Here is a 15525-nt window from a genome sequence, read left to right as displayed (position 1 = left end):
ATTCTGTTCTCGCTTTCAAAACCTACACTATTTCTTCATGTGACCTAGCCTGTTACAGTGAAAACATTGTTAGGATCAAGAGCAGTAAGGAGGGGGGGGGGGGTGTGGGGGTGAATTAGTGCAGCGGATAAAAACGTCAACTTCGTCAAATCTCTCGTACAATAAAAATCGTTTCCGACGTAAAACCGATTTCGGAAACTTAGCTTGAAAGCATACGTAAATGTATTGAAGGCAGTAAGCTATTGAAGGGGTTTGCTGTAAGGTAATAGCAGGAAACAAAATGAAAACCAGAGAAGATGAGAGTTTATAGTGGTTCAGTCAATCGTGACCTACATCCACTCCTCCGATTCCTCTTCTATCGAGGCCACCGGCATCCACTAACGATCTTCCTTTACTAAGCGAAGATCAACCTCCTTCTTACACCCCTCTTCTCCTTTTACCAGGTTTAGGAGACAACCTTTACAAGTACTCACTCTCCTCTCTTAAACAGAATTCTAACACTTAAGCTAGAGGAGGAAAATTCTAGAGATTGCAGCAACGTTTTCTCTCTTTTAATCTCTCTATGCTTGTATGTTTTACCCAAGGATGGGAGAGGTATTTATAGGCTCCAAACTGGTTTGAATTTGGAGCTCAAAACTATCATCTCCCGGATTTCTGGGGTCTTGGCGGTACCACCTCCTGACTGGGGCGGTACAACCGCCTGGCAGCTCGGAGACTGAGCCTCTGGGCGGTGCCACCGCCTGACAAGGGCGGTTGCACTGCCCAGTCTCGCTCGGAGACTGAGCCCTGGCGGTGCCACCGCCTGACTGGGGCAGTTGCACCGCTTGGCAGAGCTCGGAGACCGAGCTCAAACGGTTCCACCGCCTGTCAGGGGCGGTTGCACCACCCAATCTCGCTCGGAGACTGAGCCCAGGCGGTGCCACCGCCTGACTGGGGCGGTTGCACCACTCAGCTTTCCTGGGAGAGACCATCTCCTGGGCGGTGCCACCGCCGACCCTGGTGGTGCCACCGCCTGGCCGGAATTCTGGTCCGAATGGGTTGATCCATTCGGCCCAGTTTGGGTCTGTCAAGGGCCCAATTGCCCCCAGATTAAGTTAATGGGATTACCTCCTATTCCTAACTTAATCTACATGCTAACTACGATATTTCTTAAGACATTTACTGCAACTTGCTCTGGTGTGTCAATCGCTTCTTTCGACGAGCTTCCGGCGAACTTCCGTCGATCATCCGATGAACCCTCGGTGATGCTCCTGCGGACTTCCAGCAAACTCTTGGACTTACGACGATCCATTTGGAGAGTTCCGACGAGTTTCTTTTGGCAAGCTCCTAGACTTCTCGGATTTATTTCCGTAGAACCTCCGACGATCGTCCGAACTTCCGTCGAACTCTCGAACCCCCAACGTGATCATAGTCTTGACTCCGGCGTAACTTCTGCTGCATGTCTTTCTTCCATCGTAGTTAATCCTTCACATGCAAAATAAAACTTCGATCGAGACAATTAATCCTAAGCAATCAACCAAGTTGTCCGACATGTCATTGGTCCCTCGACGCTTCGTCCAATTATTCGGCGCTTCGTCCTCTCCTGCTGCCTATTGCCCAATCGGCCAATTGACTCCACAACTTCGATATCCTTGGCACAATACCTGCTCTTCTTGGCCTGATGCCCAAGTCCACGGCCTGAAGCCTTTTGTCGATACGTCGACCGATCCACCTGCCTGACGTCTAATCTTCTGACATGTTCCTCCGGCACAACATGATTTTCCTACTTTAATTATCTCATCCTGATCAAAGCATCCTGCGTCACTCAAAATGCAGATTAAATCATAAACATATATCAAGTGGTTTCATCATCAAAATATGAGATTCAACAATCTCCCCACCACTTGATGACGGAGTTAACCTTAACTCCTGGAGTTTAAACAAACTCTCCATATCAATATGTCATATTGATAGAACCTTGAAGTCAAACTAAATTCAAGTCATTGCAACATTCATCATGAATACTTGCAACACGTCATCATGAACTTATGCATAACATGTCATGTCATCAACATACTTCTCCCCCTTTGTCATCAACAAAAATGAGAAGTCCAACTATTCTTGTGTTTGGAATATAAGTTTAACTCATTGCATGAAAAACATAATATCAAGTTTTATCATCAAGCAGTTTTGAAGCTAGAAAATTTAGCAAATGTTACATCATGCTTAGAACATTCAAACTATAAGTTTTAGATATGCAAGTTTTACAGCATACAAGATAACACTTTTGGTAATGTTCAAGATAGCAAGTTCTACATCATGCAAGCTAGCAATGTTACAACATTTTAGAACATGCAAGCTAGCAATTTAGAACATGAAAGCAACTCTTGCTTCTTGAAATATGCAAGTTTGCAAGCTAGCAAATTTTTGCTTCCTTTGCAATGTTTGAGCTCGCAATTTTGTTTTCGTTGCAAAGTGCTAGTTTAGCATGTTTAGCAACTTGATATAGGCAAGATAGAACATTTTTGCATTTTCTTGAGATTTCAGGCTAGCAATTATCGGTGATGTTCAAGATAGCAATTTCTTCTCTTTTGAGAAGTGTAATTTTTGCTTTCGTCTTGAATTGTGCAAGCTAGCTAGTTTGCCTCTTTTCATGATGTCCACGCTAGAAATTTTTGCTCCCCTTTCGTCATTGTCAAAAAGAAGAGAAGACCCTTTTATCAATTTTCAGATTATGAGAAAGGTAAGTATCAATCTTATTTGTGCGTCATTATATATTCAAATTAAAACATACACAATTTCAAAAACCTTATTTTTCATGCACAATACCAAAAAATAAATCAATCATCATTAATGGGCATATCATACATGATACTCAAACATTAAAATTTTTAAGCATTTATCAACATGTTGATCATGAGACCAAACATTCATCATTTAAAGCATTCATGATACATATCATATGCAATACATCATGTACATCATTTTTATAAGGATTGTATGCATCATTTCAAATTCATGAATATTTCATCATTACATGCATCATAAAATATAAAATCATCATTAATGCATGATTCCAAATTATCATTGGTTTCACATCATGATGGCACCAATTTTGTCAAATTACATCCTACCATGCATGATCGAAACTTCTTATCAAAATAAATTAATGAATATTTCATGTATTCATATCATCACATAAGGAATATCAAGAAGAATTATTAGGTGATGAGATATATTTCATACATTCAAAGAATTTCACATAACAAAATTCAAGTCATAAGCCTTAAAAGATGTCATGAGAGAACATATAAACAATCTTGATTTATAAAATGAATACTCAAGTTATAATTTCAAAAAATTAAGAGAAATCGTGATTCATTTTTAACAAATCTCCTCTTAAATAAATAACATAAAGAGTTCTTAGAAGATCATGAAAAAGATAGAATTCATTCAATCTTATAAGAGAACAAGATATTAATTTATACATATAAAATCTTGATTTAAGCATAAGAAATCTCAATTTATAAATTTTGAAAAATCAAGATAAAGCTCATTTAAATCATCAAATCAAGTTCATTTTCAAGAGATTCACAAAAGTAATACAGATAGATTCATTAATTTCCCTTTTTAAAAAATCAATAAAGTCGAAAAAATAAATTTTTCAAGAAGAAACCTTTCCACTTTTTAGTTGTTTTAATTCAAGTGATTTATTTCATGTTAGCATGCTTTTTCATTTATGTTAAATAAAAACATGTATCAACGTTTAGGATCGAATGTTGCATATATCATTCAACATTTCAAAACATAACATGCATGAAACCTTAGCAATATACTTTTCATGATCAAATTTTTAATTTTTCAAAGATGCTAAAAAGAAAAACATGATATAATTTTTAAAAAATATTTTTTTATTTCCTATTCCTACTATCTAAATTAAGCACTCATGAAAGACTTCAAGTAATTTCAAAATAATTCAAGAGAGTTGAGTTACTTACCTTGTAGTCGAAGCTCGTCAAAGTCCAATTCGCCGTTTCACCTTTCGAAGTTTTTGATTCATCCTTGGTTGCCATCCTCTTCTTTGGCCTCTTCCTCCGTTTAAGTTCATTGTTTATTTTAGATTTTTGTTTAATAAACTTATTAAGATTTAGTGTTCGGAGTTCAAGTTCATCATTGTCCTCATCACTTGAGTCATTGCTCAAGTGGTATTCATTTGTTCGGAGTTTCAAATCCTTCCTGTTCTTTGGAAGGTGATTTTGTTCATCATGTTCATAATGTGCATTGTGCACCATTTCATATGTCATCAACGAACCAATTAGTTCTTCAAGTGAAAAAATATTTAAATCTTTTGTTTCTTGTATTGCGGTTATTTTAGGATCCCACCTTTTTGGAAGGGATCTTAAGATCTTGCTTACGAGATCAAAATTCGAAAAAGATCTACCAAGAACTCTTAGATTATTGACGACATCCGTGAAACGGGTGTACATGTCGCCTATAGTTTCGCTTGGTTGCATTCGAAAAAACTCAAAATCATGCAATAAAATGTTAACTTTCGAGTCTTTGACTCTACTAGTTCCCTCGTGCGTGATTTCAAGTGTTCGCCAAATATCAAAAGCCATTTCGCACGTAGAAATCTGATTGAACTCATTTTTGTCCAAAGTGCAAAATAAAGCATTCATAGCCTTTGCGTTTAAAGAAAAATACTTCTTCTCCAAATCCGACCATTCGTTCATCGGTTTAGAGAGAAGTTGAAAACCGTTTTCAATAATATTCCATAAATCCAAATTCATAGAAATCATGAAAACTCTTATTCGAGTTTTCTAATAAGTGTAGTCCAATCCGTTAAACAATAGTGGATGAACAACCGAAAAACCCTCTTGAAAGCCATGAAGAGCCATTTCTCTCAGGTATAAATCCGAAATAAGAAATACCAGGCTCTGATACCAATTGTTAGGATCAAGAGCACTAAGAGGGGGGGAGGGGGGTGAATTAGTGCAGTGGATAAAAACGTCAACTTCGTCAAATCTCTCGTACGATAAAAATCGTTTCTGACGTAAAACCGATTTCGGAAACTTAGCTTGAAAGCATACGTAAATGTATTGAAGACAGTAAGCTATTGAAGGGGTTTGCAGTAAGGTAATAGCAGGAAACAAAATGCAAACCAGAGAAGACGGGAGTTTATAGTGGTTCGGTCAATCGTGACCTACATCCACTCTTCTGATTCCTCTTCCGTTGAGGCCGCCAGCATCCACTAACGATCTTCCTTTACTAGGTGAAGATCAACCTCCTTCTTACACCCCTCTTCTCCTTTTACCGGGTTTAGGAGACAACCTTTACAAGCACTCACTCTCCTCTCTTAAACAGAATTCTAACACTTAAACTAGATGAGAGAAATTCTAGAGATTGCAGCAATGTTTTCTCTCTTTTAATCTCTCTGTGCTTGCATGTTTTACCCAAGGATGGGAGGGGTATTTATAGGCTCCAAACTGGTTTGAATTTGGAGCTCAAAACTATCATCTCCCGGATTTCCGGGGTCCTGGCGGTACCGCCTCCTAACTGGGGCGGTACAACCGCCTAGCAGCTCAGAGACTAAGCCTCTGGGCGGTGCCACCACCTGATAGGGGTGGTTGCACTGCCCAGTCTCGCTCGAAGACTGAGCCCTAGCGGTGCCACCGCTTGGCAGAGCTCGAAGACCGAGCTCAAGCGGTTCCAGCGCTTGTCAAGGGCGGTTGCACTGCCCAGTCTCGCTAAGAAACTGAGCCCAAATGGTGCCACTGCCTGACTGGGGTGGTTGCACCACCCAGCATTCCTGGGAGAGACCATCTCCTGGGCGGTGCCACCACTGACCCTGGCGGTGCCACCGCCTGGCAGGAATTTTGGTCCGAATGGGTTGATCTATTCGGCCCAGTTTGGGTCTGTCAAGGGCCCAATTGCTCCCAGATTAAGTTAATGGGATCACCTCCCATTCTTAACTTAATCTACATGCTAACTACGACATTTCTTAAGACATTTACTTCAACTTGCTCCGGTGCGTCAATCGCTTCTTCCGACGAACTTTCGTCGATCATTCGATGAACCCTCGGTGATGCTCCTGCGGACTTCCGGCAAACTTCTGGACTTGCGATGATCCACTTGGCAAGTTCCGACGAGCTTCTTTTGGCAAGCTCTTGAACTTCTCGGATTTGTTCCCGTAGAACCTCCGACGATCGTCCGGACTTCCATTGAACTCTCGAACCCCCAACGTGATCATAGTCTTGACTCCGGCGTAACTCCTATTGTATGTCTTTCTTCCATCGTAGTTAATCCTACACATGTAAACAAAACTTTGATCAAGACAATTAATCCTAAGCAATTAACCAAGTTGTCCGGCATGTCATTGGTCCCTCGACGCTTCGTCCGATTATTCGGCGCATCGTCCTCTCTTGCAGCCTATTGCCCAATCGGCCAGTTGACTCTGCAACTCCGATATCCTTGGCATAATACCCACTCTTCTTGGCCCGATGCCCGAGCCCACGGCCCGAAGCATTCTGTCGATACGCCGACCGATCCACCGACCCGACGTCCAATCTTCTGACATGTTCCTCCGGCACAACATGATTTTCCTACTTTAATTGTCTCATCCTGATCGAAGCATCCTGCGTCACTCAAAACACAGATTAAATCATAAACATATATCAAGTGGTTTCATTATCAAAATACGAGATTCAACAAACATTTTATATCTCTTCTAAACTTGAATCTTCCTCTATATCCATGTGGATTTCTGCTATGACTTCTTCCACGTCTTTCTTGTTTTTCAGTAACAAATGTCCCAGAAGAAGATTCACCCTATTCTTTCCTTTTGGCATCTTTATTTAGTAAACTATCTTTAACCATATCTATAGTTAGAGTCCCCTCTGGCGTGGACAAATTGTCACCACATATGTTTCCCAACTTTCTGGTAAAGAGCTGAGAAGTAGTAATCCTTGCATCTCATCATCTATATTCATTTTCATAGCAAACAACTTATTTGCAAGACTCTGAAATAGACTTATATGCTCAACAATGTTACCACCATCTTTATACTTCAAATTTATAAGCCTTCTGAGGAGAGAAATTCTATTTCCCACTATCTTTTTCGCAAAGAGGTTTTCTAACCTTTGCCAAACAACATCAACTCTGGTTTCATCAGAAATATGCTCATGCAAGTTTATATCCATCCATCTTCTAATATAGGCAATGGTTTTTCTATGTTGAACTTCTCATTCTTCATCGTCCATAGTAGAAGGTTTATCTTTAACCTTGATAGGCTTATACAAATCTTTGCAATAGAGCAAATCTTCCATCAGACGCCTCCAAGTGGAATAATTTGATGAGTTCAATTTAATCATACCATCTGACTGCTCCATTTCAATCACACAAGAAAAACTAGCACCAAACAATCTGTTGCTCTAATACCAGTTGTTAAGAAAAAACCTGTTAAAGCAGAATATTCTTTTCCCTCTTTGTGTATCAAAATGGGTTCCTCATCAAAATACCAACTTGATATCCAAATGAAAATATCAACTAGCACAGAATAAACAATAGAGCAAAAAATCAATCACACAGTGAGACCAAATCTTTTAACGTGGAAAACCCAATGTGGGAAAAACTACGGGACCGTAGTCCACCTCAAACTTCCACTATCAATAGTAATGATAACAGGTTTACAATAGGTCTTCTCTAGAATAAATAGAGGATCATAATAATATCAAGATCATAGATCTTGGCTCAAGAATAGCATATCTTCGTATAGGATGGATTTCCTTATAAGAGAATTCTAGGTCTCGCAAAGTGGGTATAATAGGAAAGTATCTCAGAGAGGGTAAAATGTAGATCAACACCGTTAGGATTATAGAGCTTACTGCAAGGATTCTTCATATAAAATTTAGACTAAAATTGACAACGTTTGACCATCGATCGTCAAATAGAAATCTCAAAAATCTTACTTTATCTCTCAAGGATTCTACTGCCCTCAACTATTTTACCTTTTAATTATTAATTTGATTTGGGCTCGAAAGACTCAACTGTCAAGCGGTTGGACCCAACAGGCCCAACGTTGCATGATATCGAAGTTTCTCCTAGTCACTTATTTGAAATGTTTATTACTCTATAAACTCATCAATTGATTTTATTATTAAAATACGAGATTCAACAAATGATTATATTTTTATTATTATTTAGGTTAGTAATATCAATCTCTCTATTGTAACATAATAGTCTAGGGAAAAACAGGCCCATTAATAAGTATTATTTATCAAAATATTATCGGATGAATTCACCCACCTCCCCTCCACCCAAAAAAAAAAGCTTTTCTAATAATTTTTTATATATATTTTCCAAATGGTAGCCCTATTTACATAGTCAAATGTCTTCTTCACAAGACAATTGGAACAGTAAATTTGCTGTCTTCAATTAGAAAAATAACTTTCACCTTACTAGTCACATACAATGGAACAAAACTCAACTCAACTCATTGATCTATTTCTAATTTCTAATCTTTTATCCCCAACGTAGAATAATAAAAGTGAAAAATATAGAATTAACAAAAACTATGATCGCATTCATTACATGTTTTTTCATTCCATAAACATAACATTTTTGACTTGATTTGAAAATAATATTTCTATCTTAAAGATATTCTTGATTATTAATAACTTATTTATATATAATAATTTTAAATAATTAGATTTTTAAATTAAAAAACAAATAAAAAAAACTCTAATCGAAGATTTAGGTCGATACATCATATGGATTAGTCCGTACAGTGTTCCTAATAATTATTAATCTAATTATCTTGTAAAGGAGGTATTTTTGAATTCTCCGTAATATGATTAAGTATATTTTTAAGGGTCTATACGCAACAAAACCACTTGTATTCATCGATATTTAGGTGTTTCATCCTCCACACTTTCACAGTCGAGGGTTTTAGAGGAACCCCAACTCGATCCTCTCATGGCATTCTCTTCCGTTTCCCTCCTCCTCCGCCGCCGCCGCTCCTGCGTCGCCTCTTCTCCCCCAAAGCTCCTCGCTCTTCTCCTCGTCTCCCGTGGAAAAATTCCACAGTTTCCCCCCTCCGCCCGCTCCCTCTCCGCCACCCCTCTCCCTCTCCCCTCCGACCCCCCCGACTCCCCCAAGCCCTCCCTTTCCACTCGCCTCTCCTTCGTTTTCGACCAGATCGACGCCATCGACCGCGACCGCACGGCCAAGGACGCCGCCCTCCAGCGCATCCGTGCCTGGCACCAGAATAAGCCCCCGCCGCCTCCCGCAGCAGACGGCAAATTCGCACCTCCCGCTACTTGTGCTTCGACCCCCTCCGAGGTCCACGATCTGGCGGCCGATGTGAGGACGGATGAGAGCGTCAGAGATGTCCTCAGGAAGGAGGTGGAACTCGTGCACCCCTGGCCGGAGTGGATAGAACTGATGGAGAGATTGGCGCAGCAGAATTACTTTGATTTCCGGAGGACGGATGAGGAACGTGTCGCAGAGAATCTGTCCATCGACCTCTCGAGGATAAAGGAAGAAATGGGGTTTGATTTCTCGAGGGATTGGACCACCGTGCGGAATGCTTGTATGAATCTTGGTCGTGACCGCTTTGATATTTTTAGGTAGGAGCAAGTTCTTTCCTTAAAAAGTTTTGTTTTTGGTGGTGCTCTGGTGATTTTTGGGATTTGGGATTTGTCCAATTTGGTAATGGTAGTGGATACCTTCCAATTTTGATCTTTTTGGTTGTTGTATCATGTTCATGGAAGAAACTGGTGGTTAGAATTTTACCTTGTATTACGGATGTTACTTTGGTATTGATTGAATAACAACTTTGTTTGAAATAAATTTTTTTGACATGATAAGCATGCACAGGTGCACCTTGGAACTGTTTCTGAATGTTTTTTGGCTTTATAGCATTTGAAGGTACAGTGATAATGATGTGCTATTGAAATATAGGTCATTGTCGAGGAAGGATCTTCAAGTTCTAGTTGGTCATGGATGCCCAAGCATGGACCCAAAAGTTGTTTTCTCAGCGAAGCTGTTGAGGAAGCTTGTCCACCTTGATGAAGGAGACGTATGTACAGCCATTTTTAACATATATAATATATAGTTTATTATGAGTTGGAAAGAATCATATGCTTGTTTTCTTGGTCTTTGGTGATTTCTATGTTCGAAATATCTTCATCTTTTTATATCATGAATGCCTACTTAAAAAGTAACTTGCATCACCTATATTACTAGAGTAACTAGACAAACTGTTTCTTTGTCCATGAAGGTTACTGCATGTTTTGGGTTGTTGCCTCAATAGGCATTTTCATTAGCAAAGATAACAGGCCTAGCAATACTGTTGACCACTAAAGAGATGATGAGACATACAATATGTTAGAAGTTTGTTAGTTGAACAGGACTATAGAGTATAGAATTTGTTGTGTTCAGGATGAAATTAACCAGATCTCTCAATTGTCCTTGAAGCATGGTCTTCTTGGTGCTTTGCTGATGCTATCAGATATGGCTTGCCCTTGATGCAAGAAGCAATATGTAGAGCAATGTTCAGGTATAGTGTGAGGTGCTTGTTGGAAAGTTCGCTAATTTTTTTAACTAATTATTACTATAATTGCTATAAGTCAGCAGTAAACATGATTTTTTTTCCAAAATGGGTGAATAATTTGAGTTTCTAGAATAGCAACAACAGTAATTTACCATATGGTGTCAGCTACATGGATAATTCCTCACAAATTAGCTCTGTCAAGGGCGACCTCACTGTTCAAATTAACAGTAGCCATATTATTTACATTTAGAGAACAATGATATTATAGGCTTTTAATTTTAAAGCAGTGATTGCTGATGAGATCTTTGGTGCCAAAGCATGTGATCTACATCCTGTTGCCTTGAGCAAAATATACCAAATCCAATTATCCATTTCCATTTTCCCTTTGTGCACAAAAACATAGAAATGATGTTCTTAATCGGTTAAAGTGTTGCTTTACGTTTGCAAATAGAGAAACATGTTAGACTCCCTAGGCATGAACTATACGCTTAATACTTTGTTTGATGGATCCAAAATGATTAGATCATCCAACACGAATGATTTTAGAACCTCTTAAATTACTATAGCTGATCCCACAGTTGATCAATACATGAATGAAGGAACTTGGATTAAGATTAGCTCAAGGTGACATCAAAACTGCCAATTTTCAGGAGCCAGATTTTGGTTGATCTTAGATTATTCCAATTTATTGTTACAGATCTTAGTTACTGCTAGCACCATGCTGGTTCAGGTTGATCCTGGGTGACCTTGTTCAATTTTGATGTGGTTGGTCTAGATAGGCTTTTTTTTCTTTTGCATCGTGCACGTGCCACGTTCATGCTGCATCAAGGGTAGTCATCTGCCACCGAGGACAGGGAAACAAGCACATATCCATAGGGGGGTTTGAACTAGCAACCCATTGAAATCTCTTGGGTGCCTTAACTGCCCAACTAATGGGTGTCAGCAGTGGATTTCCATCTTTAATATGCAAAATCGACAATTGTGACTGTACAAGTAACTTCCGCTTATGAGGTTACATAGAGGCACATTTTTGGTGTTTCATGAATTTGATAAACACATCTTGAGTTTGCTTTCCACTTAAGACTTCAATTCATATACTAATTGAGTGTGGCAGCAGATTCATAGGTGCTTCCATTTATGTTGAACCCATCAGATACTGTGAATTGCAAACATAACCATGTTTTTCTTGCTTTGAAATCTTAGGTATGTAGTTCTTGCAGTCTAAGGAACTCATGTGGTAGAGGATATATCCTTACACGCAAAGAAGACGAGGCACGCACTCTTGATGTTATGCGCGTCTTACTGACGTTTGGTTTTGACCATGTAAAAGAAACAGTTGAAAATAAACCTCTCATGAAGATGAAATCTGTGAAAACCGTTGTCCGCAAGCTGCTACATGAGATTGTTAAGTTGAGTGCAATTCCAATAGATCCCAATCTTCCACCCCCCATTATCCAGAAGCCTCCTCCTAAGGTAAAGCAACCCCCTCCGCCACCGAAAAAAAGAGTGGGACGTGGTGATGTGGAAATGAAGAAAGGAGATTGGCTTTGTCCCAAGTACTTCTTTTGCCTTTGTGCTTCTTTTGAATTCTTTTTCTTGATCCTGTGACTTTGTTGGCTAAAGTTAAATGATTTTGGACTCAGGTGTGACTTCATGAACTTTGCAAAAAACACTGTTTGCTTACAGTGTGATGCTAAACGACCCAAGAGGCAACTCCTCCCAGGGGAATGGGAATGCCCTCAGTAAGTTCTTTTTATCTTTTCTTTTTTACTTTATCTCTGACTTCAATATATATATGATATCTGTTCATATGGTTGTTGTTTTGTTCTCCTTTTGGTGAAGTAACTTAGCTTCACAATCTTAGAAGTCCTTAAGAATCTAAAGTTCATTTATCTTTTTTGTTAGGTGCAACTTCTTGAACTACAGGCGAAACTTGGCATGCTTTCATTGTGATCACAAGCGTCCCCCTGATGAATATACAGATAATCAAATGCACTTAAAGCAATCTGGTCCAAGGACAAGATTGGAGAGGACCACCAGAATGAGAGATGTTTCTAATGCATGGAACTTTGACTTTGATGACAATGAATCTGATGGTGCAGATGTTGCTGCATTTGAGTTTGCAGATTTTCATAAAAGCAATGTAGGCACTCCAGACAATCGGTCTCATAGGGGAACTGATATGGAATTTGAAGATGATACTAGTCATACTGCCAGGGTTTCAAGAACCCGAGAACAAGATCAGTCCTTTAAGGAAGCTGATGAAAGGAAATCCACCTTTAATTCGTATAGAACAGGATTTGATGATTTTGATGACAAAGAGGATGATGATGTGGACAGTTACGAGCTTGATAGCCCTCGAGCAAGTGAAGTTTCTCGGATGAATTACTCTGAGCTGGAGCAGACATCCGAATCTGAAGATTTTGAGGAATTTGATCATCATGCTAAGTCAAGCCAAGGTGCCAAGGATTATGCATCTGACTCCGAGGATGATGCTCGTGCAAATCATCCGTATTGGAGACCCAATCATGCTGCAGACGCTAGACGGAAGTCTGGAGGCAGGAGTCACACCCGCCCGTTTAGGGAGATGCCTTTCAATTCAGATGATGACTATGAACTAGGTTCTGATTCTGATGAAATGGATGGGAGTTTTAGGTCTAAACAAGGAAAAGGCCATCAAGAAAATCTACATAGGGCTAGTAGAGGAAGAATTTCTGATTCTGATGATGGTTCTCTTCTTGGTATGCAGTCTGATGATGATGACTTACGTGCCAGACGAAATAAGAAGAGAGGAAAATCCACTTATGGAGGTTCACAAAGAGAGTTTCTATCCACTGATAGAATAAATGGCAGAAGGAATTCTTCTGCTAGTGGCCACGATGGCTTGTCTTCTAGAGGATTGCACATGCGTGGAAGGGGTCCTGGAAGAGGTTCTGGAAGAGGTGGCCATGGAAATTTCAGAGCGAATGAGAGATTTCAGCAGTTTGATAGGCAAGTTGATAGGAAAGGATTTGGTTTTAGGCAACAAGGAAGAAGGAATCAGTTTCCCAATAATGGAACACGAGGTTCACGCAGAAATGTAAGAGATTCGGAGTGGTAATGAAGTGTTTCTATGCATTTGATCAGCCTGATAGTAGGAACAAAATTTATGATCGGCAATGGAAGTGCTAGTGATTTCCTGATTGATCCAGCAGCTTTGATGATGATGAATATAGGTCTTAGGGATGGAAGACCTATATAGAAAATGTTGCTGTCTGAACTTGCTAAATTCTCTTATAGAGGTGAGCATTTTGAAGCAATATACAGATGATTTTTCTGTTGAAGAAACTAACCCTTGGGTTGGTCTCCATTACGGTGGTTGATTGAAGATTTTGAATATTCACTGTCACAGCTTTGCATTTTTTGACAATGTTTCTTACCTCTGAAGTCTTTCGATCTGCCCAGCAATCATTTCAATGAAGTTTGTTCATCATGCTGATTATTCTTTGGCAATCTTATACGGTACCATGTTGTTGTAGTTTATCCACCAATGCTACAAGTGCCAAACTTTTGCTATTGGGTCTCTGGTTTGTAAGTTCCTTTTCTTTGGAATAATTGTTCTGCCACATCAAAGAATAAATAACCATCAACTGACATGAATTTCTATATCGATTTCCTGTTCTATTGTGGGTTGACTGGAAAATTAGCTGTGACTCATCGAGTGATGTGTATCATTCTTTTTCTCATGGCAAAGAAGTGGTGAGCTGTGATATCGTCTTTTTAGTTTCTCCCTTTTGGACAATTTTGGGATCAGAAGATGACAAGAGTTGGGAAACTGGTTTATGTATATAGTCCCTGGGACCTCCAATCTGATTTCTGGAAAATTTCTTGTAATCTCATCAATACTTGCTTTATTTCCTTCCATGTTGGTGTAGAGGATATGGAAAAACAACTATTGTGAAGACCAGTGAACACATAACGTGCCGTGAGATGAATGATGATAACTTTTTAACTTTGTGAATGAGATGACGATTTTGAAACCTTGAGATGTTTGTGTTTTTCATTTGGGAAATCTCGAGTGTTGGTCTTTTTGGATCCATGCACGATGGTGTTCTTTGTTGAAGAACTTTTTCTGCCTTTCATTATCATCAATCTATCTACATGTGTTGGGTGTCATATTATAAATCCTTGCAGGTAATGCAGAAAACAAAACAAGAGGGGCAATGCAACCAACCGTAAAGGGAATTCTGACCAGTAAGCATTATTATTGCGTCGAAGTTACATGATATTATAACACGAGATCTTATACATCAGCATAGTCGCATCTCTCAATAGTTTATTTCCACACATCCCTTGTCGAATTGGATCTTCATCCAATACTACTCCACAGGACAGAGCAGAGTCGAGAGTGCTTAGACCCAGAGAGCACCTGCATCACGAAGAAGAGGGACCAGTTTCCCACCCAGGTGAAGTGACATGATCCTGTCCGTAGATCCAACCGGCTTGCCGCCGATGAACACGGCCGGCACCGGCGGGTTACGCCCCACCAGCTTGGCGAGAGCCTTCTCCATCTCTCTTCCCCTGGGGTCCTCGTCCAGCTCGTAGACGGCGGCATTGACACCCAGGTCATGGAAGAGACTCTTCACGGTGTGGCACATGCAGCAGGAGCTCAGGCTGAAGATTACGACTGCCTTTTGGGATGCCAACTTCATCACCTTGTCCATTCCTGATGCACACACGAGATGTGGCTGTTTGAATGACTGTGTACTCTGAGATTTGTTCTGTGTCGGACTTGTTTCTGCTGCTTGACTCGCTTATATAGAGAGAGAAAGAGACAGAGAGCCAAGAACAGCACCGGAGCATGTTCCATGGCCAAAAGGCCCTTCTTATCATTGTGTTGACAGTGACCCCTTTGTGTCAGCAAGTGGAGTGATTTGGATAATGTCAAATATCTAGTCAGCTGTGTCCACAGATCGGCCAATGCATGCAGGAGGAATATGAACCATTTAGCTTTT

General features: G+C 39.8%; 2 protein-coding genes across 2 annotated transcripts; one reads left to right on the top strand and one right to left on the bottom strand.

Moving 5' to 3' along the window:
- The first annotated feature begins 8909 nt into the window (after nucleotides 1–8909).
- Nucleotides 8910–14178, top strand: LOC135652353 (uncharacterized). The gene is made up of 5 exons (XM_065173197.1): nucleotides 8910–9605; nucleotides 9940–10057; nucleotides 11735–12087; nucleotides 12175–12273; nucleotides 12437–14178. Exons 1-5 carry the CDS (start codon nucleotides 8953–8955, stop codon nucleotides 13629–13631), a joined length of 2418 nt encoding a protein of 805 aa, XP_065029269.1. The 5' UTR covers nucleotides 8910–8952; the 3' UTR covers nucleotides 13632–14178.
- Nucleotides 14179–14746: 568 nt separating this feature from the next.
- On the bottom strand, nucleotides 14747–15276 carry LOC135652660 (putative glutaredoxin-C14). The gene has a single exon (XM_065173760.1). It carries the CDS (start codon nucleotides 15232–15234, stop codon nucleotides 14923–14925), a length of 312 nt encoding a protein of 103 aa, XP_065029832.1. The 5' UTR covers nucleotides 15235–15276; the 3' UTR covers nucleotides 14747–14922.
- Nucleotides 15277–15525: the final 249 nt, after the last annotated feature.

This window comes from Musa acuminata, chromosome BXJ3-11 (assembly GCF_036884655.1).
Source record: "Musa acuminata AAA Group cultivar baxijiao chromosome BXJ3-11, Cavendish_Baxijiao_AAA, whole genome shotgun sequence".
In the NCBI taxonomy this organism is placed as follows: Eukaryota; Viridiplantae; Streptophyta; class Magnoliopsida; order Zingiberales; family Musaceae; genus Musa; species Musa acuminata.
The sequence above is the reverse complement of the archived record's forward strand: the minus strand, read 5'-3'. Positions and strand labels throughout refer to the sequence as shown.

Bases quoted from the DNA above. Each gene is read 5' to 3' on its own strand.
- LOC135652353 (XM_065173197.1), top strand. From the start codon at position 8,953: ATGGCATTCTCTTCCGTTTCCCTCCTCCTCCGCCGCCGCCGCTCCTGC. The intron at 10,058-11,734 runs GTATGTACAGCC...TTGAAATCTTAG, and splicing joins TCCACCTTGATGAAGGAGAC to GTATGTAGTTCTTGCAGTCT. The intron at 12,088-12,174 runs GTACTTCTTTTG...TTTTGGACTCAG, and splicing joins GGAGATTGGCTTTGTCCCAA to GTGTGACTTCATGAACTTTG.
- LOC135652660 (XM_065173760.1), bottom strand. From the start codon at position 15,234: ATGGACAAGGTGATGAAGTTGGCATCCCAAAAGGCAGTCGTAATCTTC.